Source organism: Sciurus vulgaris, assembly GCF_902686455.1.
Source record: "Sciurus vulgaris genome assembly, chromosome: 2".
Taxonomy (NCBI): Eukaryota; Metazoa; Chordata; class Mammalia; order Rodentia; family Sciuridae; genus Sciurus; species Sciurus vulgaris.
In genome coordinates this window covers 86,678,442-86,701,864 of record NC_136462.1, presented here as the reverse complement: position 1 = coordinate 86,701,864, position 23,423 = coordinate 86,678,442, and the positions used below count along the sequence as shown (strand labels likewise).

Below are 23,423 nucleotides of genomic sequence, written 5' to 3'. Positions count from 1 at the left end.
CATGCTTAAGTGAAATAGTAACTGGATCTATATATGCACAATAGACAACTCTTGTGGCAGTATCTCACTCTGTCTCTATCTTGATTTGGTTAACTTTCACTACATAGGCTGCTCTAAAAAAGGGAAGGAAAAGCAAATTGATAAGATTAAACTGTGGGGAATTCCAAAATAAATGCTGCTAACTGAACTTTTTGATGGTCCAGCTAAGAGTCTTCTTACACAGTCTACTGGTTGCTTTATTTACTACTATAGTGTATGACTAAGGTAGACACCTGGGTGATATCTTTGTCATATTTTGTGGATAGACTGTTAGCGATCTTTCTCATATAATTTAAAATATCAAATAAATCCCAAAACGTATTAAGAATATGGTATTATAATTAAACTGGAAAAAAAGTCAAATGTTTTGACTCTACTGTTCTTTTAGGAGTGTTTGTCCAGGTACATTGTATCAATAAGTCATCAGTATGTTACGAGAAACTCTGCATATGCTGGAAAAAGAAAGCAATTCTAAACCTTTGAACCAAGTTCCTAACACTGGTGTTTTACACTTTAGAGTTTTTGTTTTGGTGAATTTGTGAATGAAAACATTAAATTTTATTAAGGAATTGTGTCTCATTAGAGCCCCCCAGCTTGAAATTTCCTTTACAATATCATATAAGAAACGTTCATTCCCCCAGTAAAATTTTTTTAACCCCCCTGTCCATCTCAAGAAGTCATTAGTTTACATCCACTTCCTTCTTGTTTTTATGACTTTTTAACTTATCATTAACCCCATTCACTTATCCTGTACTCTGAGATGAGCAAAGAAGATAATATCCACAACATTTTCATTGCTTACTCTAGAGATAATAACCTTTTTGAAAAAAAGATAACACTCTGCTTCTTTAAACAACTCCTTCCTCTTTAAATCCATGTTAGCTTTCTCTTGTCAAACTAGACCTTCAGTGCATTCCTATGGTAAATCAAACAAAATTATTCATAGTGTAGTTCATGCAAATAAAATTGGACTGAACCTATTTGAACTGGTCCTTAGGTTTTAATGTTGCTTAATAACTCCCTAACATTTACCCCACATTTTTTATTCCACCTAGACTTTTTTCATGTTGTTAAAGAAATATTGTAACGGACTAATCGCTAATCCTCATTTCCTTCTAACTCAGACTCATGTGGCACTGTGTCTGGACCTGTTAAGTAGGATTGTTGTCCTAAGATTAGATACAAGTATCTCAGTTGTCTAGACATTATATAACTCTCTACCATATACTTCAGACCCTTGTTTTAAACAACCCCTTAGCCAATTTAATTAGAAGAACTTAAATGTTAAAAAATCCCATGTGCTTATTTTTTTCCATGGCTTCTCAGTATCACCATTCAGATTTGCCAATATATTCTCATTCCTCTCTTGAAGTATTCACCATTGATATAGATAGGAAGTTGGTGTTTTCTGCCTCTTTGTCTCCTCCCTTAAATCTCCCTTCTCTCTTGCTGTCTGGCTTTCATCTCAATCAGCTTCCCTTTCTCTAATTTCAAAATCATATTTTTAGGATGCAAACAATTCACATGGTTGCATTTTCAAACTTGGTTAGTTTGACACTCATTTGTTGGGTACATGAGCATGCCAGCCAGTGACCTAGATTCTGGAAATAAAATTATAGACAGCCAGTCTCTGCTTTCAAGGACCACTTAGTCGAATGGGGCAGACAGACAGACAAGCAAGCATTTGCAATGCATTGTGGCAAATGGGGAAGTATAATGTGACATGTGGTTGTTATAGGACATAGGTGTAATTAAATAACAGGATAAAATCTAGACACTGGTATCTATCTAGGTAGGAATAAGATGTTCCGTAAGAAGTATTCTTTAATGTACTATATAAGCCTGGAATTTCTTCTTTCTGGGAGTTCAGGAACATCTTAAAAGAGGAGGAGGCCATCTAGGCTTGGGCAATCCATTTTGCTTTCTTGCCTCAGTTTCATTAGGCATAAAATGAGAAGTTTGGATTAGGTGGCCTCTGATGTCCTTTCCAGTTCTGAAACTCTGAGTCTATGAGTTTTTCTTTTGCAGTTCACTGAAAAATCTAAATAGCCTAAACCTGTTTTGAAATCTATTTCAACAAATGATCCATAAAATAAATAAGCACAAAATTCAATTTTTTGGAAAAGTGGTCTGGCTGTAGAACTGAGTAGCCCCATAAAATATTAATTTGGTCATAGTGTGGAAATGTGAAATGACTGTTAAATGAGTCAAGGCCTTATTTGTGGCTTTTGGCTCATTTAGTAAGATTACCCATTAGCCATGTAGGCAGCATAACATGCATGACCAAGCAGCTCATGGGAGCATCCTAACAAATGTTAAATAAAAATTATCTTGTTCTAGCCCTAGGAATATATTTCCGTTATTTTTAAAATAAAACTGTTCTCAGCTTTAAAGTCTCAGTCAATAGGAAAATAATTATATTTCTTGTGCTTAAAATTCTGAATCTTATCAGGGAATGTTTTCTAATATGTTTTTCTAATATATTTTTAGTTGACTTTATGAAAGTTTAGAGATAAATGGAGTGTTGGTGGTATGTGACCATCACTTCATGTCATCACTCCTGCCCATATAAACTCTGTGCTATTAGAATATGTATTTGTAACATTTTTCCTTGAAGATGCAGAAAGTATTTCTCCTTAGTCCCGAAATATTTAGTTATTAACTCTGGTATCTTAAGAAAATGCCTTCTCTGTCATTCTATTTTATCTATATCTTGATAGTAACAAGCTTAATAACTGCTCTTAAACTTGGTGTATGGCAGTTCATCAAACTCACTCCTTTAGTTTGTGTATGGGAGAGTGAGCTCTCTCTCTCTCTCTCTCTCTCTCTCTCTCTCTATATATATATATATATATATATATATATATATATACACTTTTTTTTTTTTTTTTGGATAGTGAGTAGCAAACCCAGGTCTCATGGAACAGGTGAGCTCCAGCTCCAAGCCCCAGCCCTCTCTGTTCATTTTTTCTTTCTGTTGACTTGATTACAGTCCTGGGGATTGTACCTAGTACCTTATGAATACTAGGCAAACATTCTACCACTGAGCAACACCCCAGTCAATTTTGCTTTTTTTAATGAGACCTTCCTACCATGGCTCCAAGTATCAACCAAACACGTTCTCTTAGGAGAATTACTATTAAAAACCTTTCAAACCTTTTCCAAGTTTTAAGGGATGTGATTATTATAACTCGAATCTATTTACTTACATGTAAACATAAATGGAAATGAATCTTCCTAAAATATCTGCATTTCTCTCTCCCAAATATACATCTGGTATAATAAATAAAAAACTACTCATTTGAATCTGAAGTCTGCGTTTCCATGACACCAAACATCTGCATGGAAAGTAGAAAATTCAGTAGATGTTTTCAAATATCCAAATATTGTGTCGGTAAAACAGTTAAATGACTGTCTGAATCTTTCCATATTTATCTAGGTATTTATGCATCATACATGTAGCACAGACAGTCTTTTTTATCGGAAAACAGTGTCACTCTAAAAAAAATTATTCATTTACTGACAAGTATTTATCGAGCGCTTATTCTGTAGAAAATACTGTGCTAAATGCTACAGAAAGTTCAAGGTTATATAAGACCTGAACTGTGCCCTCAAATAATTTGCAGCCCAGTGAGGGACACACATGCACAAGAGAGGAGGAAAGCAATGTGGAAGCTTGGAGGGAAAGTATCTTCTTCCTGCTCCTGACGGTTTCCTGCTGTTGGGACTGTGATGGATTAGTAGAGACTGATAGTCCCAGACTTGTAGAAATGGACGGGAATATTGTGATCATATACCATCTGAAACATACTCTTCTTCTGCAGCTGGGTAAAAGAGTTTTACTCAAATCAAAGAGCCCTAAATTGGCCAGATGATTGCAATAGTTTTTGTGTCATTTTGTATTATCATGACCTCTGGTTACTATAAATTTTTTGCATCTAAATGTGTTTCTCAGGAATTTTGATTAGCAAATTTATATTCACTACCTTTAATAATTTCAACTTTACACAAGAAGCAGACTGTAAGTTATTCTCTGTGGTCATTTTAAGAACTTCATCAAAATTCTACCTTATACTTTGCTATTCAAGCTTAGATTAAAAATTTTGACAGTCCCATATACATTGCATATTTAAGCCTCTACCTTCCAGATTTGTGATTTTTTTTTTTTTTTTATAATTTATAGATTTTTTTCTATTGGGACTAAAACTGTGACAAGCTTCAAAAAAAAATACTAAATTGTCTTCTTTGTTTTTGCCACGTTTGACTAGAGTCTATGTAAAGATGAAAGCAGAATGGTTCCTTTATTTCTTTTTCCATTCCTTCTTCATTCTCCTTAACTTCCTCCTCATCCTTTTCCCTCTTTCCTTAAAAAAAAAAAAAAAAAAAAAAAAAAAAATCATTATTTTTAGCTGGAGAGAAAAGAATAAATCAAGAAAATTCCAAATAATGTCAATTGGCCCATGTGTGTTAGGTATGGAAATGATGTCAGGAATCTATTTTCTGGGTATTATTATTATTATTATTATTATTGTCCCAGGGATTGAACCCAGGCAATAACTACTTAACTACCCAGTGCTTAACTACTGAGGCACATTCCTAACCTTCCTTCTCTTTTTTGCTTTTTGTTTTGAGACATAGGGTCACTAAGTTGCTAAGGCTGGCTTTGAACTTCAGATCCTCCTGCTTCAGCCTCCCAAGCTGCTGGTGTGAGCCGTTTTTTCTCTTTACTGACTCTGCCTTAAGCTTTATGAGTTTCATTCTCAGTCAGGTTCTCTCCCTGTTGGGAGCCAACAACGGTCATTCCAACTCCAAGTCTTAGTAACCCAGGGAAACAGAGAACACTTTTGACAGTCCCTTGATGGGCTGCTGTTTATCTAACTTGGGTTCCATCTTTCATGTAACCAGTGTGATTAACTATGTTAACTGACTCAGTCCTGGGCACTTAACCATCCTTGAGCATACCCCTAATGTGAAATTGGGACATGATTACCAAAAGCAAGGGGAAATGATGCTTCAGTGGAAAACACCAGTGTTAGAGTGGGAAGGTCCACTTGCCAGGAGAGCAGGAGTTACCCTAGTGCTTGCTAATGCCTATTTATATGACTGGTATATGTTACTTAATCCTTGTGAACCTTGGTTTCCTCGTCTAAGTAAGTTAGGTGCCAGGCTAAGATCTGCTTAAACACCTTTCAACTCTAATGTTTTGTGGTTTTGATTTCAAAAGTCAGAGACAAGGATGAGATATCCAGAAAATGCAGTTTAAATATGTTTACACAAAAGAAAATCAGTAAATCATGTTTCATGTAGAAGTGCTTCAGGTAGAAGTAGAACTTAGATGGACAGCAGAATAGCAAAAAGATGTCTTTTTCCTAATGTAGCTCAGAAGTTGAGAGAGGGGTGGGATGTGTGTATGTGGTGGGGTGGGGGAAATCAGAGAGATTCAGAATTAGCCATGACAAACCTTGTTATTATAATCTTCTTATGTGTTCTATATGCCATATATATCTTTGTTAACCTCTTTATCTTACCATCACAGAGGCTATGTCTCAGGCCCAGGCTTTTTTAAGGTGACAAGACTACTGATAAAGCTGGAAAGAGAATGAACATCTATTTCTTTTCATTCTTTCTACAAATATTCAGAGACATCAATACAAAGTAGGGGACAAATACAAAAGTTAAAAGAAAAAAACTTTACCTTCAGTAAGTTATACTTACAGAGATATAAATAAGATCTGAAAAGGAAGAGATAAAAGTTATAGATACCAAGCAAATTGTTATGGGAATTTAGTGGAAAGAAGATTACCATCAATGATAAGCACTGGATGGTTTTGAATTAATCTTTATCATTTCTTGTTTTATTTTCAAAATTCATGCAAAGTCTATATTCTAATCATAGCATAGGATTTATTGTTCAGTAAGAAAAAGTTCCTAAAATTAATGACCCTCGAATAAATTTGACATTCCAGGAAAGCATATATAGTTGTTCAGGAGTTAAGTTCTCAGCCCATCAACTTGTAACCCAATTCAGTAAGCATCATTCTAGATCAGTAAATGCTGTTTGCTCAATGCAGTTTAGTCATCCACATTAAGGAGTTGCCTAGAGAATTTCATATTTAAGTGACAGCATCAAAAGCCAGGTTGGGTGGGTTACCTCTATGAGATACATATCTTGTAGGGAAGTGAGGAAAAGGAAGTGGTCATTCTTAATGATCAGTTTCCAAGACTATGTTCAGACTAAGATCCTGCCCAACTAGGTACCTGACCATTTCTCTGTATGGTTAAATTATATCACCACAGAATTAATTTGACAAATTATCCTTTGTTCAGTCTTCAGAAAGCACATCTAGTTAGCTTTATAGACCAGTAAGTGAAACAGACTCAAAGAGTGAAAAGGTAACATAAGAAACAGGACTAATCCTGGAGATGTCTTGTTTTAAAAAACACCCAGTGAACACTCAGTGGTACACACCTGTAATGCCAGTGACTTGGGAGGCTGAGGCAGGAGGATTATAAATTCAAGGCCAGCCTCAGTGATTTAGTGAGGCCATATTTCAAAATAAAAACAAAACAAAACAAAATAAACAAACAAACAAAAAACCCCAACAGATTGTGGATATAGCTCAGTGGTAAAGTGGCTTTGGGTTAAATATGCAGTAGCACAGAAAAAATATAAAATTAAAATTTAAAAAACAGTGAAAGACTTCTTACAGTGCATGGGAATGTCTAATTAGATTTAAAAAAAAAGTCAAATGACCATTTTTAAAAAAAATAATTTGAAATTTTTCATTGTAAACTTAAAATTGACTCTGGATTTAAAAATTGTTTGAAGCAGTACACCCATGGACAATATAGGACTATGTAAATAAGAAGGCCCTATCTCTAAGCTGTATGCAATATTAACTGTTACTTGGTGTGTATTTTTCCAGATGATTTTCTTGCATTACAAACATAGATATATGTGCATTGATTTTTGTTTATTTATTCAAGTTAAAATAGATGGTACATATTATTCTGCAACTTGCATTTTTTCCCCTTAGCAATATGTGGATCATTTTTTTAAAACCTCACATTTTATTTAACAATGATCCTCCAGTTGATGGACATTTAGATTATTTCCAATTTTTGATCTTCCAAATAACTACCTTTTTCATTTATTATGCACTTCTAATTCATGAGGTGATTCAAAGTATCACTTAAAATTTTAAAACATTGGCAATAAATCCTTTCAGCATAGAATAAAGTTCATGATAAATCAGTTCCAGTTTGGAAATCTTTGGAGGGAGGTTAATCACAACAGATGATTGTTATTAGGTGATTTTACTCACTAAACTGCCCCACAGATGTATTGTAAGGATATTGTAGGTTGTTTTCATGTACTTGATAAGCAGATTAACTGTCACACACCCACCTCCTAAAATAAAACCAGCAGCAGCAGCAGAAGTCCTGAGGTTGGTACCTGAAATAAAGATAGTCTCTTAATTTCAAGTAAGTTTTCAGAAGAACAGCAATTAAAAAATACATCTACACTGATTCATGAGCCATACATGACTTCTTAGCATTTTGAACATTGTCAGTTGATATTCGAAGTCAGAAGACCTTTATGATTCTTGTCTTCTGTTCACTAGTGGCCTTAGAATTATTTAGGGATGTGAAAAATTTTACCCTTTGCTGATTCTTTCTTGATGAAGGCACTCATCATCATTGCTATCATGTGACAGTGTGTGTTTTTATGAGTAAGTTGAGCCACCTCTGGGCAACCGGACCCAAGTGGGTTGGCCCCCAACAGTGAACAGACTAAACTATAGCTTTAGTCCAAGAATATAGAAACTGACAACAAATTATTGCTTGTGGTCTACTTCCAGTTTTCAAGTGCAAACATACCAAAGTTTATTTTAAATCTGAGCCAGTCAGACATTTAGTAATATACATCAAAGAAGAAGTGAAGGCTTCCCATGTTTATTATTTCAATATGATGTCTGTTCTAATAAAGAAGAAGAATGCATATGATAGACCATGTAGTAGAAATGCTCCAGTTCCACAGTTTGGCCTTAAATATATACATATATTTGTAAATTAATCCAAAACACATTGTCATGGTTCCAATTCCTCTCAGAGATGATTGTTTTCCATCCCTCTTTTAATTTTAGAAATATAGTGGCTGACTGCCAGAACACTTTCAGATAAACAGTCCACCCCATGTATAAAAGGGGCATGGAATCACGAATGTTCAAAACTGCAGAACGGTATTTAAATAAGTTAAAGTTATTATGGTCTTCCCTATTAATTAAAAAAAAGCCATCTGTGCAAGGTGAATTTTGGTAAGGTCCCAATTTTTTTAATGATTGTGGATGGAATTTGCAACTGCTTTCATAGTGAAAGTATAGCTCAGGGATTCCCAAGATAAAATGCACTGTTTATGTAATTCTGTGGTCATTTGACTAAATTCCTAATAAAATACTAGAAAGAATTCTTGCTATTCAATCAGAATTTACAATTGAACTTGAAGGAATTGGCTCTCTAGTAACATCACATTTTATTCTTCAACTTTCTTAACATACTAAACCTTAATTTCATCTAAACCTTCTCTCTCTGCCTCTGCCTTTATCTCCCTCTTTTGCACACACATGCACACACACACACCCCACAACCCACATTTGTCTTAATTGTCCTAGGCAAGGATGTCACAACAGTGAGCAAGACTGAGCACAAAAAAAGATCAAAAACATTGCATAAAGAAGCAGTCCACTGGAAGACATGATGGATGCATATCTATATATTCTTTTAATGCATCCTTATTTTCATTTTAATTTTTGCTATTTGCATAATTTTTCCCCATTGGGCAAACAACATATATACCTAGGTTCTCAAAATCTTAGAAGTGCAGAAACTCAGAAGGTGCGACTCCCTTGAATTTGGCAAGCAAACACCTTGACAAGAATGATTTTTAAAAATATTTTTTGTCATTTCTCCCCCAACCAGTGTTTTCAGTCAATTAAAATTTGTACTCTAGGCCTTTTCCAGCTTGAAGCCACCTCGGCGTCTGTGATGAGCAATCCTTCTTGTTTGTGCAGCCATTCATTATCTCCATTACCAAGAGGAGAATAGAGGACAATTACATTGTTTGGACGAATCAGAGTGTTAGGAGGAGTATTTGTCACGGTGGCAGAGTGCAGCACCTGACAGGCAACGATTGATGGCCAGGAGTGAGTGTGAGTGGCCAAAGCAGCCTCATAGGATGCAAATTACTGACTGTGGATTCCAATTTATCCTGTTCATTTTTCTTGCCCGTGCTGAAGACCATTAGTGGTTTTTGAAGCAGTGAAGGGGTCATTACTAATGTGGGTAGGCTGGAAGCAGGAGGGGAAGGAGGGGGAAAAGCCTTCTGTAATTACACAGCTTTCAGGAACAGGCTGGAGGCCTTCGCCAAAAAAGTGTCAACACCTCGCAATCAGAAAAATTTATTTTCATTTTATGCTTAACCCATATTAACTCAACATTATCATCTTTCTTTGTTAACATTTGCAGAATATTAAAAGCCTGGCTTCTATATTAATACAGATCTAGTTAACCCTTTTGCTAGACAGGGGATTTTGTTTAACCTAATGGCATTTGGGTTTGCTAATAAGTAATTGTGCACATTTTGGATAATGTATGCTATTATAGAAGATGAAATACCTGAAGAATAAAATCTCAGATGATTGAAAAACATTCACTCTCTCAAATACCAGAATGATTAGAATGCTCTGAATGGAATACTTTGTTGTTCCTAATGTCACTCTTTAATAATGTTGATGGGAAATATTTATTACCAGAGGCTTTCTAGTTTATGAATAACTTTGACATGCTGGATAAAAGTTTACTTTTCTGTTTAAGAAAACCAGTGAATTTAGAGCAGGGATCTATTTAATAGATATGGTTCATAATTATGTACATGCCAGTTCAGTGCCTTTTAAAGTAAATGTATGACTCTTAAATAACAATCCTTGATTTCAAAGTGAGAGAAGAAAGTGGGTTGATAATGGGAAGACTGTTAATTATAAATGTGGGTGAGTCATAATGGGAAGTAAAGAATATTAAAACAAACCTATGGCTTCATTCTCTTATTGCCGTACACTAAGGTAAAAATAAAATTTCTGTTTGAAGCGTTGCATATAATTGACCCCTTTTGATGTGTGGTCGTCCTGTGTGACCCTGTTAGTCCAGAGCACTAACCAGTAAAAATGAAAGAATCTCCTGCTGTCCTATAAAGGAGTCACATAAATATACTTGAAGTAACTGTTATACTCAAATCAAGTTGGGTGGCTTCCAAATAGTCAAGGCTACACACTATCTCAGTTTCCAAACTTTACTGTCAATAATCTCAAATGACCTAGGAAATAAGAACTATATGGAGCCATCTCACAAAGACAACTTAGAATAAGGGCCTCACATCTGTTTTCCAGGATGCAAAGTAAAAAAAAAAAAAAAAAAAAAAAAGGGCCTAAAACTGGTTCCCTGAGAGCAACTGACGTGAAAGTAGATAACCAAAATACTGATGCCATCACAAAAGTGCTTTACATCCCTGACCAATTAAAGAAATTGAACAGCTTAGACGCCTTGCTCTTCGTTGCCGGCCCTACAGAGAGTGGCAGGCACATGGGGCTGCTGATGCAGGTTTCTGGATTCTTACCCCTGCCCACGCTTCTCCACACAGTGTAGAGAGACGCGATGAGGAAAATCAAGCCATAGACTAAGGAAATCACCAGTGGTGGTTTCATTCTTAGACGCAAGTGACTCTTTCGTAACTTCTGATACATCTTTTAAAACATTTGTTTTTTCATTAGCATCCGTACCCTTCCGAAGAGCAGAAGAAACAGTTAGCGCAAGACACAGGACTTACAATTCTCCAAGTTAACAACTGGTGAGTGACCCCCAAATCAATGTCTTTCTCCAGTGGCTAAAATGAGATTTTTCAATAATTGTTTTCTTCTCTCTTTTTCTTTCTTTCTTTCTTTCTTTCTTTCTTTCTTTCTTTCTTTCTTTCTTTCTTTCTTTCTTTCTTTCTTTCTTTCTTTCTTTCTTTCTTTTTCCTTCCTTCCTTCCTTCCTTCCTTCCTTCCTTCCTTCCTTCCTTCCTTCCTTCCTTCCTTCCTTCCTTCCTTCCCCCTCCCTCCTGCCTTTCTTTCCTCTTTCTTTCTCTCTCTTTCCTGTCTTCCTTCCTCCCTCCCTCCTACCTTTCTTTCCTCTTCTCCTTTCTCTTTCTCTTTTTCTTTCTCCCTTCCTTCCTTTCTCTTTTTCTTTCCTGTCATCCTTCCTTCCTCCCTCCCTTGTATCTTTCCTTTTTATTTCTAAACAAAACGAAGGAGAACTTCTCAGTTGCTTCTCCCTTGAGGTGTGGAAGTAGAGCTTAGGGAGAGGAAGCAGCAGCCTGGGGAGATGGTTTGGTGAGAATCGTTCCTCTCCTCTTTTTTCTCGCTCTCTTTTCTTCTCCCTTGCCCTTCCTCTCCACCTGGCTTTTCCCATCTCAGATGCTTTGAAATTCTCAAATCGAGTCACAAACTCATCCGGGTCCTTCCTGTTGGAAGCAGTTGTTGTGCATTTGCACATTCCTCGCACGGAGTTATCACTTCTAGAAGGTTTCTTTTGTCCAGGCCGTGAGTGGCAGTGTAGATACAGGCTTTGTAGTAGCTCCTAATAGAAATTTATTTACCCTAATTTTTTTTTAAATAGGAAAAAAGGTTTTTCCATTTTGAGCTTTGTGATTCAGTAGATTACCCGTGTGGTGGTGTATGGACCATCCACCCTTTGTACGTGGCTTAGAGGGTAACTGAGGAAAAGGAGGGGCAGCGGATTAAATAAAATGATCACAGTGGCCAAGAAATGATATAGGAATTACTTATCAAAATACTGGCCCAGGTTTTATCAGCAGCTTAATTTTGTTCAGTACATTCTTGGGGTGATGTTCAGATTAATTGAACTGACAGTTCTCTTTCAAAATTCAGGGAAAGTATTTGCACGGATTTCAGGCCTTATACAAACTTAATTACATGGAACTCCATTTTATCATTCTAATTCCATGTAGCAGAGGTTGTATTTACAAATGAGAAGTCTCTGCCTTTATTCACAGCTTTCCTTAATATATTTATCAAAGCAGGTTCATTTACAAAGTGCTCTATCTGTGGGACACAGGCAGGCAGACATTAACAAAGCCTTCAGGTTTATCAGGCTCGCTGCCTGATGAGCTACCCGAGGGTCAATTGATTTTGTGGTTCTGTGATTCATTTTTTTCTCATTTTTCTAGGATCACAATGAGAGACATGCTTGGAGAATTAGCCAGTTTGTCTGCCTTATCTGTCAGGCAATTTTTTTTTTCCCAGGGAAGTCAAGCTACTTAAATTGGCCACAGGAACTGCCGTTATCTGACTTTAATGCACCCTATAGTGTGGATAGCATTTCAATTACACCAGTAACCAAAGCTTAGCTGCAGCCCTTTTCATGCCTAGTGCTGTACAGAAAGTGATGTGCCTACCTACAGAAGCAGAAAATTGAGTTGCCTTGCTTCTGTCAGGGTGATTAATGCAGAAATAAACTGCTAACCTGAAAAGAAAGGCAGAAAGGAAGGATAGACAATACAGACTTGAATTCACTTTAATTTTCTACTAAAGATTGGAACTATGTACATTTAAAGATACCCTTTATTCCAAAACTTGGAATAAAGGCTATAATCTCCAGAGGGGGAAAGGTATGTGATTATACATTGATATGAGCCTCATAGTGTAAAGATATATAATATATGTAAACATATATTCTCGTTCATGTCCTTAGCCCAAACTATCAGTGGTCTGAAACAATAAAATAAAAACATTCTGTGTTAACTATAGGAGACAGTCCTGTACATAATTTTATAATACGTGGGATATCAAACTGAGCTACTACATACACAGTGGTCTTCAATACAGTTAATGTTGTTTTAGAATCATTACTTTTGTAAATTTGGGCAAGTTGTGGGAGATTGTAATGGAAATTTTTGTGGGAATGAAATGTTTCTACGTAGATACTTGGTGTTGACATTTGAGCTTGTTCTTTTTCAAAATACTGTTGCATATCATCCATTCCCCATATTTTTTGATGTAGTCATTATAGTTGAGTGAAGAATTTTTAGTATTTAAAGACTAGCATTTCTCTCAGACGACTGGCTGGAACCTGGAGAAAGCATCCTTCTTTCCCGAAGCCCACTGAGCCTCCAGGCCTGCGAGAAGAATTCAGTTGGTGTGATATTTTAGGTTCCTTGTTTTTCTATTACTTGAGCCACACTTGCCACAGAATGCCAAGGGTTAGGATGTGACAGTCTGTCACATGGCACACTTTCCATAATATGGCATCCACGTTGACACCTACGTCCCTACAAAATAATTTCAACTTCCTAATTTTCACACTTCCTTCTGAAAAATTCTGTAATCTCGCCCTCAGGCCCAGCTCTTAGTTAACGGCTACTCATAACTTTGATAATAAGGTGTGACTTATGAGGATAGTGCTGCAAATACTGCTACCAAGAATTTCATATAGGGAACCAGTTTCTGGGGATTTCAAAATAGACACTTAAAAGAGAACCCCTTTCTTAGGCCATTTTGAACCTGCCCAATGCCTTGCTGGAGTCTGCTTCAACACAGAGAGTTGCCCCACCCAGCTTCAGATGATCTTAGAACACTGTGACTCACTGACAGAGGAGAAGAGGACACTAGAAATGATTTCTCCAAGTCTGGATAGCTCTCACTCAAAAAACACAGGAGACAATCGTTCTCAAACCATAAACGTCACTCAAGCAGCTATGAGGAAGTAAAACCCACTTCTCTGTTTGGGGCCAGGAGTTCAAGTTTTCATGCTGCAAGATTTGTACCCAAAGATTTAGAGTAATACAGAAAAACCTACAAATCAGACAATCACAGAGGACTTGCTTGCTGTTCAGTTCAGTTTCTCACTTACCTCTTAAAATAGAAAGGCCAAGCAAGGTCAAGGTAGTTGAGCAGTGCCATAAAATAACATCTGCAGGAATAAGCAATGGAACATGGCTCCACGTACTTGATGAGAGCAATAAGCAATAAAAACAGACCTGTTAAGATCAGTCAGTAATTATGAACTTTAGAACAAATAAGGAAAAAGGAAGTTTAGGAGATAATTAAAGGAATTAAAGATGTGTTGCATCTTAGCAGCCAATGATAGAATAATCTTAATGGGCTTTCCCACTGTATTTATAGTGGGGAGCATGCAAACATGATGTCGCAACTAAGTCAATCATGGTGCAGGAGAAAGGAGTGGAGTTTATGACACTAAGTCAGTTTTTCCTACAGTTAATTCTCAGAAGTCCATAAATGATCAATCGCTTATTAAGACTTTCTTTTTAAAAAGATGATAACCAGATCTTCAATGAGTGCTCCTTGCTGTCAAAGCTAATCACAGATGATAAGACTGGTTATTTGGTGCAGGGTCAAATTGGCCGTAAAATGATTGAAGTGTGTACATTGGGAGAGGAGAATAGCAAAGAACTGAGTATCTTCCACCTAATGACCTCACTACACTGAAGAAGCAACCTGGCCTAGTCTGAATGGATATTGGTTGGAGCTCTAAAGGTCATAGAACACTGTGGTGAACTTGGGTTCAGCATTCAGACCCATAGGGTTCAAATCCTAGTTCCCCATTCAATCGATAGATATTTGGCCTTCAGCAAATTACTTAATCCCTTTTAGCTCAGTCCTCTCATCTGCAAAATGGGGATAAGAGTTACATATTCCTCATACAGTTTTAAGACTTTAAGAAATGCTGCATGCTCAATCCTCAGCATAGTGCTGGCACATACAGTAGATGGTAGCTATTGTTGAAACAATTAAAATAAATGTAAAAATGAGGGAGAAACATGATTTCATACAATGATAAAAATAAAGGTGTCATGAAGTAGCTTATCAACTGGAATGGCAATTTCTTCCAGGGGAAAGTAGATATACTTAAGGGGACAACTTTGAAATGCAGACAACTTTCTATGCAGAGTTTCCTGATTAAACAAAGATAGAATTTTGTAGTTTCTTACATGAACTCTTTTTTTTTTTTTTTTTTTTTTGTAGTTCTTTGATGCCAGGGAGGTAATATTAGGGAGCCCTAGGAGGTAAATGGCTTCAAATAACTGTGAAGGTTAGATGCTTTAAAGGGAAGTTTGGGGCATTAACACTCTGGTATACTCTCAGGAGGTTTCTTATTACATTCATTGACAAAGACAAAAAATATTCTTAATGAGGAAGTTCTTGCTTAAGTAATTTGTTGGGATGCATTTGTACATCTTTGACAATAGTAATCATTGAAATGTGGCATAGTCTTCACTTTGACAATTAAAATCCCTTAAGCTAAAACCACCACAGGAAAAATCATAAGACATTAACATGTTCTCCTGTAACTTTCCTCAATGACATAAGAATTACAAGATTAATTTTAAAGCTCCCATTTACAAATTAATTTTAATTTGTCCTTACTGTACTTAAAAAAATTCATATCACTGCAATAATTATAGCCAACTTGTACGCCAACAAACAAAATCTGCAAGTGTGATTATTAACAGAACACAGGTATACTAGGAATAGGAAAGTATTTCTTGATAGCAGGCTATCTCCAGATCCCCAAATTTAAAAAGCATAAAACTTAAACTTCAAGGACATTTTCAGTCAAAGATGGTTCAGAGAGTTCATTTGTATAATTGATGCTTCCCAAACTGAGATTAAATATCTGTGCCCTGCTTGCTACACCTTTCCAGCAAAATGGTCTTATAACAATCTTTCTAGGTCTAACAGCTTAAAATAATTGACACCCACTTTGCAGAACCTCTTCATGGAAAGTGGCAGTTTTGCTTTACCCATTCCCAATTTGGACCCACTGACAAGTTTCTAGAATGTATAGGCACTTGTTCAATTAGGATGAAAAACTGTGCCAAGGAAGAGTGTTTGCTTGGGATCAGTTTCCCTTTCTAGCCCTCTTCCCTTTCTCTTTACAAAGGCTCATTACCTACCCAGGTGAATCAGTTTTCTTATATGTGAAATGGAATGATGCTGAGACAAAAAGAAGAAATTTGTGTGCAAAAATTATCTTGTAGTGTGCTGAGAATAAAAGATGGTATGGTTAGAACTTTGTAGCCCTGATTAAAATATGGACAGGAATAGAGTGGTAGCCTAAGGAAAGCAGTCATTTTCCTGGGAAATCTATCAACCCAGGTAGGTCTGGGTACACAGACACTGCTTTGCTGCTTCCATTTGAAGGGCAGTGATAGTGTTCTAGGTGGGTTTCAAGACAGAGGGTCATTTTCAGGTCTTATGTCAGTGCGCCTCCAAGCCCAAATTGGAGCCTAATTAGTAAGAGGCAGTGTAAGTGTAAGAGAGGTTGCACTTCTTTACAGCAAAGAAAAGTCATTTTCAAAGGTGTGTGTGTTGTCATTCTACTGCAAAGAGAGCAGACACCAGGAAATATGTTGTAATATTAGGACATCAAGAGTAAGCTGGGAATTGAGGGAAATAATTTGGTAGTAAACATATGGAATAATTGGCCAGTGGTGCAAGAAATCTAAATGAGGTACAGAGACAGCTGGACACTTTTATCTCAAGAGAGAAAGGATTGAAGGATAGAGTGATAGACCAGGGAGGTGGGGTTGAGATAACCCTAAAGGGAGCAAGCCTGCTGGACTAAATATCCTCTCTCTGCTCAGCAATTTCCACCATGGCCATTTGTTAAATGCATAGCTGCCGTCTTCAGTGATTATTTCCTAGTAACATCTATGTTTCTGAATAAAAATCCATTTGAATCTCAAGTCAGATTTGCCAGGTGCTAGATTCATTGTCAGCATTTAATGTGCTGAAACTGCGGATGCTGGGGAAATGAATACAAAAAAAGCATGCTTTTGAACTCCAGTTTGGAGAGCTGGAGGTGAAATGCTTCCCTTTCGTATGGTTTCCTATGCCAGAAAATTCCGGGGCTGGGGAAAGAGGCAGAGATGCCAAGGGGTGCAGTTCCAACTAGCCCCGTGCGGTTTTTTGCTAAGCCAGAGTGTTTTCTTCCTGACAATTGATCATGGGGTGAAAGAACTGGGCTGTGTTAGCAGTAGGGCTTCCAATCTCTTTCCATCTCTATATAATATACATGGTCATATTATCATTTCTTGGGACCCCACAATTCTTTTTGAGAAGAAAACCAAAAGGAAGTGGGAAGAGAGATTAAAAGATGGGAAAAGGAAAACACACATGATTAATGTTTAACCAGAGGGACTGCCCTAAAATTTAAGTGGATATTATTTTCCTCTATCTGCAGCAAATGTAACCAGGAGTACCCAGGACATCAACATACAGCATACCAATTTTGAATAAGAGGGAGTATTACCATATTTTCCCATTTCCCATCCTGTAGCAGATTCATGAAATTCCCACAATGATCTGAACATTGAAGATATTTCTTGTACCGAGGCAGCTGTGCCTTCTATCCATTGCTCTGTCAGATCAGCATTTCTAGACACCTCCTATCCTGTAGTGATGGGAGTACCATTTCCAGAAATTTAGATTCAGTCCAAATTTGGGCAAGCAGCTAAGACTCAGCAAGAGCCTTTTAAAAGTGGTAAACAAAAGGAGTAGAGGGGGAAATAAAGGAAGGGAATGCCAGCGAGGGGACTCAAAGGGGAGGTTTGCTGCAATCCTTTACATTCAATTAGACCAGCTCCTTTGTGCTTTTCCCTCTTTGCTCTGCAAAGAAAGAATGAAATATGGTTTTCATAGCAAGCTGGCAGCATTATCTCAGGATGCATATTTCTTTGCTGGGTTGGAATGCCAATAAGAGGAGAAAAAAAGTTCCTCGTTTAGAGGAAAGTACAGTGCTACAGGGAAAACACAAAACAACAAAAAGGAATGCAACAAGTTTTTGAAACAGTTCCAGAAAATGCCCCTTAAAGAAAATATTTAAATGAGAACATTTTTAAAGATAAAATTTCTCATGTTCACAGTTACCATTTTTCAAAAATCTCTAAATGTGGAAAGAAATTTGGTCCAAAATTTGATAGTTGAAGATTTTTAGAATTTGTCCCCTTGCTTTCATTGATGAAGACAATAAACTCCAGACAAGTCCTGCATTAGGCACAAGGCTCTACCTACGTCTGCACTTCATTATACTAGTATTTGGAAGAGAGACAAGGTTTGCTCCAATAAGTCCTTTATCCATCTCAATTGGCATGATCTACATGGTCTCTGAAAGTAACACTGAAATAAAAGTCTATATTTCAGTGGGTTGCATGATTTTAAAGTAGAATGATGTTGACTTAGCTATTTACTTATTTTTAAGTAGGAAAAAAGTGAAGATAGCTCATTGAAAATATTATACAGTTTTCCTACAGCAACTGATTCAGTAAGTATTCCTAGCCCCAGTCACAGATGGATAAAGTAAAAGTTGTATTTTTAAAAACATTTCTTTTTCTTTTTTTTTTTTTTTTTTAAGGAATGTGTAACTTATTTCCAGAATGTAGAAAATATAAAGGGAGCTTATAAATGTAATGTTGAAACAGAGCCCCTACATTTTTAAGAAGCTGTTAAAAGGAAGGTTAAAAATAATAGATCAGAATGTATCAATACCATGTTGTTTATGTTCTCTAATTTTTTTACTCTTATAAGTGAGTCTTGAGGGTTACAACTTGGTTCTAAATTTTTAGTCCTTTTTACTATGGTGGTACTTTTTCAGTATATTTTCCCCCTCATTTCTTCCATTACCTGCAGTAGTGAATACTTGTAAACTTCTGTCCAAAAATTCACTCTCAGAGGAGTAAGCGCTTCATGAATAGTCTTTAGACCAGACCCTCATTCACTTCACTCGTTCATTCATGCATTCATTTGCTGGAGAGCAGCCTTCTAAAAATTACTTAATTGAGAATCTGCTCTGTTAATGAGTAAATGTAGGTCCTATTAACCTCCTGATCTTGAGGACTTGTTTTGTAGTTGTTGCTGCTGTTTTCATTGTGTTGGATTTTTCAAGTATGAGAGAGTGAGCTTTGGCTAGGTGGTATTTCCCAGTGCTCACCGCAGGAAATCTACCCAACTCGGGCACTCAGAACCAGTCTCTCTCGTGTTCAAACAAGGATAAAAAAAAATTTTTTTCATCTTCAAATTTCATAGAAACCTGGGTAGAAAAATAGACAGAGCCTTGATATTTTTTACAATATTGCTTTCTTCAAGTCTTTTTCCTGCTTCATTGTTTTATCGTAATCATAATAGAGAAACTTGCTTCCGGTTTTGTTTTGTTTTCCTGCGTGAATCAGAATCATTTTTGCTGACTGATCATTCTGCAGAGATTTGCAGCTAACTCCCAGCCCTCATCCAGCATCATTAATTCTGCAGTCAGGTTGAAACACATGCAAGGTTCTTTCTCTTTTTCCTTTGCAAGGTAAACATTGAGAGATATGAGATTTCCCCTGTGTCTTTAGATACAGCTTATCTTTTAGATAAGTCCCTGCTGGCTGAGGTTTCAGGCTGTTTAATGTCGACCTCTTGAGTTCCAAACTTCCTTAAAGCCTTTAGATAAGCAACAAACTTCTGCAGTGATTACGCAAAGAGTGGGTGGAACAGGGAATTAATCCCCAGAGATCTGGATTCAAATCTACCTCAAAACCCTCAGGTGAAAAATCTCTTTCATGATCTTGGCTTAATGGTTTCCACTCAGTTCTCAAGGAAGGAATGGGTCATCTTGAGTAAGGGTCTATCATAAGAATGCCTTGTAATAGTACCAATGGGTGACTCTCACATATATAGACGATAGTCACTGATATTTGCATATTTTAGCCTATCCAGTACTGAGGTTTTGATAATTTCAACGTAAAGCTGTCACCTGTTTTGGACCTAGATTTTTGGGTATTGTTTCACTTAAAAATTATAAAATACTTTTAATAAGAATGCCAGGGGCTGGGGTTGTGGCTCAGTGGTAGAGTGCTCGCCTGGAATACGTGAGGTACTGGTTTCCATCCTCAGCACCACATAAAAATAAAATAAAGGTATTGTGTCCACTTACAACTAAAAAATATATACGTAAAAAAGAAAAACAAAAAAGAGTGCCAGCATTCTTCGCCTCTGCACACTGTTTTCTGAATTTCAGAAAAGTACCGTCTTGGAAAGAGAAGGTTCTGATCCAGTCTGATGAATGAGACTACTTAATGTTTATGTAGCAAATGTGTAAGGATATGGGCAGAATCATCTGTTTGTCTGGTTCCTAAATTGTGAATCTGATTCTTATTGTTGTATTTGTCAGTGCAGTCAAAAGGGCGCACAGGTATTCTTGAGTGCCCATGGGCAAATTTCCTCTTCATAAAGGTTTGTAGAAAGAATACAATGGAAATCAGCCACAGCTGGTTTATTTCCTGTGTTACCTGAGGCCAGGTTAGATAGGTTAAATTCCAAATATGTTCTTAGCCATGAGTCACTAAATCCTGACAGTTTTGGATCTGTGTGACCCAATGTGACGCTTTGCTTTGCTAAATATGAAGGTTTCCTGTGATATTCCCCTGGGTTCTGTGTTGTTGTGTTTGTGTCTATAGAATGGACTGGTGTAGAAGAATGTGCAAGAGAAAAGGATAAGACCCCTGTGGAATAGATTAGTCCAATCGTAGGGATTAACTTTTCTTGTAATTTTTCATAATGAAATTACTAAAGCTATGTCAGTAAACAGGAAACAAGTGATGTGTAAAATAATTAGCACCAAAGGGAACATAATAGGTTACTTATTAAAATCCATAGACAGATTATATGACCCCATTGGGTCCAGGGACCAGAGATCACATGACACTGTATGCTTTTCTGAGGGGAGCACCCCAATGCACTTTGTCAGCTTACTGGCTTCTGACATTAAATAAGCTTCAGGTGTGATTTATTGAGTAGCCTTTGACAGGAGCGAGAAACTGAAATCTTCTAGTCCTTGCTGAGCCTCGGCTCTATTTTCATTACCTTCTCCAAGTATTACATTTAGTCAACCGAGTTATGTGTAGTTCTGGGAGAATCTCTCCTGCTCCCAGAAGTCATTGTTCCACTCATAATAAAATTATGCTATCAATTTGCCACAAGAGAAACACTGGAGTTCACTAAATTATTGCCATGTGTTTTGCACTAAAGACAAAGTGATACCAATTAAAAAAACAACCACCCCTGGATTCTATTTTTTAATGGTGTGCGGGGAGGAGCGAGACTGGCTCGCAAGGGAGGTCATGTCTCCCTTCTTCACATTACAAATTTCATTTTCTTTAATTAGAAAGTGGCGCTTATGGAGAATGAGCAGGGGGTTTAAGTGAAGAAAGAAGAAAGAACGAAACCTGAGCCGAGTCCTAAATAATATGTCAGAAAATGACAACTTGCCTCCCACAAGACTATTTCATTTGAAAGATTTGCTAGGTTACATTAGGCTCCGATAGATTTTTCTCAAAATGGGGCCATAACCCACAGACTAAAAAATGCCCCAGTTCCAGAGCTCTGCAGATAAGTCAAATCCACACTTTGGTTCCATCACAGCGACAAGTATATACTCCGTAGTTCTCACTTAGGGTAACGTTTTCAGGATGCTGTGTCCCTAAGGATTTGAGCATTAGTTATGATGTAAGAGTGTCATGTTTTTAGATTATCAGCAGGAACTAATATCCTGCCGTCCCAATTCATCTTCTACTGTATTAATTAAAGAATTGCCAATAATTTGGTCTCAGAAGGAAAACTTGCCTATCCATGCCCTAAATAAATAATGCCTGCCAATTTGCCATCAGGTTGATGATGAAGTGAATTCAGAACTTTAGACATTATAAATAACTCAAATTCCATTACAATAGAAAATCTTTATACAATAAAAATATTTTCAGCCCCAGGCAGTAATTCACTCATTTTTAAATAATACTTCTAATGATACAATTTTATTTAGGAATTGTGGGCAGCCCCTGGCAGCATATTATAATGAACTATATCTGCTCTGAGGACAAATAAAATTTCTTGAGGAAATTGGCATTGAAGATGATATGATTTTCCCAGTAACACCAGTAAATTGCTAACCAAGAAAAAAATGACGAGCACCTCCATTGCTAGATCAGACCAGAAAGAAAATGATTCTTCTAGGCATCACAACATAATGAAATTAGATTGTGTTTTATGAATGAGAGCTCTGATCAGACCAGCTGATGGTCTGACATACTGTCTGAATTGTTTGGGATGCTTTTCTGCCTTTCAGGTGACAGAGGGATTATTCAGAACCACAGTGCTTAGCTCTTAGTAGGTACCCATAACTCAATGTTGAATTGAATTCAAATAAGCTAGAGAGATGGCTAAGGAAGAAAATGTACTTGAAATATACATTGAGGTAAGAGGGCAGCTCTCAGCATACAATTTCTTGAAGGAGATTAGATTTGAAGTTAGTTTTGAATCAGAGGAAGGAACCATTCTTAGAAGTTAGGTGGAAGGAGTATGAGAACATGAAAGTAGGGATATTGAGCAAAGGAGTCTGGGAGGAAACCAGCTTTCCCTGACTAGGTCCAAAGAAATTTGCAAGTACCTGATATACAATGAGGACACCCCAGTCCATGGGATACCGTGGGAACAGCACAGAGGAAGGTTCAGTGTTCAGACAAAAGATGATGCAATGTGGTATGTTAAAAGACCAGGACATTGGCAGCTTGGGTCTAATTCCAGCTCAGACAATTTGTGTGATCTTAGGCAATTTAGCCTTTCTCAGTCTCTATTTCCTCATTCATTAAAGAATGGAGACCAGGAGATTTTTAAGGTCCTTTCTATCTTTAAAATTCTATTATTTTATGATTCTAAGCCTGTGAACTGAAAAAAAAAAAAAAATGTAGTCAAAGCAAGTGAGATGAAAAATGATTTTAACCATTGTATTCTGAATTGATTTGAAGAGCTGGAGAGACCAGTCACGGAGGAGTATAGGTGACTTAAACAAAACCTGAATCAGAGATTTAGCTATTAAAATGAAGAAAAAGAAACCAATTTTTATCTCTATTGTTAAAAACCGTGGCAGGATTTGGTGACTAATTCAGCATGGGGTGAGAACAGAAAAAGGAGCTACAGCTCTGGGCTCTGTGCCTTGGGGAGCAAGGGCTTGGGGATTCTTTCCACAATGACAGCGGATTTGAGTGGGGCCTGATGGTTTCTCTGGGAAGATGATTTTGTTTTCACAATAGATAGCATAAAATAGAGATGAGCCCTGCAGGGGAAGAGGTCAGAATAACAGGAAGCACTGTGGGACCTCACAGGGGAGGGAAAGGTAGGTCTGAGGGTACAGATGTTATTCAAACCCTGGGAGCAGAGGAGCTTGTCCGGAGAGAGGGAGAGGAGGCCTTGGTGACAGAGGACACTGGGAGGAGCTTGG

The 23,423-nt window shown here is 37.1% G+C and overlaps 1 protein-coding gene across 6 annotated transcripts in view; it reads left to right on the top strand.

Moving 5' to 3' along the window:
* MEIS2 (Meis homeobox 2) overlaps positions 1 to 23,423 on the top strand; it is a 200,333-nt gene that overhangs the window by 132,212 nt on the left and 44,698 nt on the right. For all 6 annotated transcript variants that reach the window (XM_079125960.1, XM_079125962.1, XM_079125961.1 and 3 more), the window contains one exon: positions 10,863 to 10,939. In XM_079125960.1, the coding sequence (XP_078982086.1) occupies positions 10,863 to 10,939 (77 nt within the window). The remainder of the gene's footprint in view (positions 1 to 10,862; positions 10,940 to 23,423) is intronic.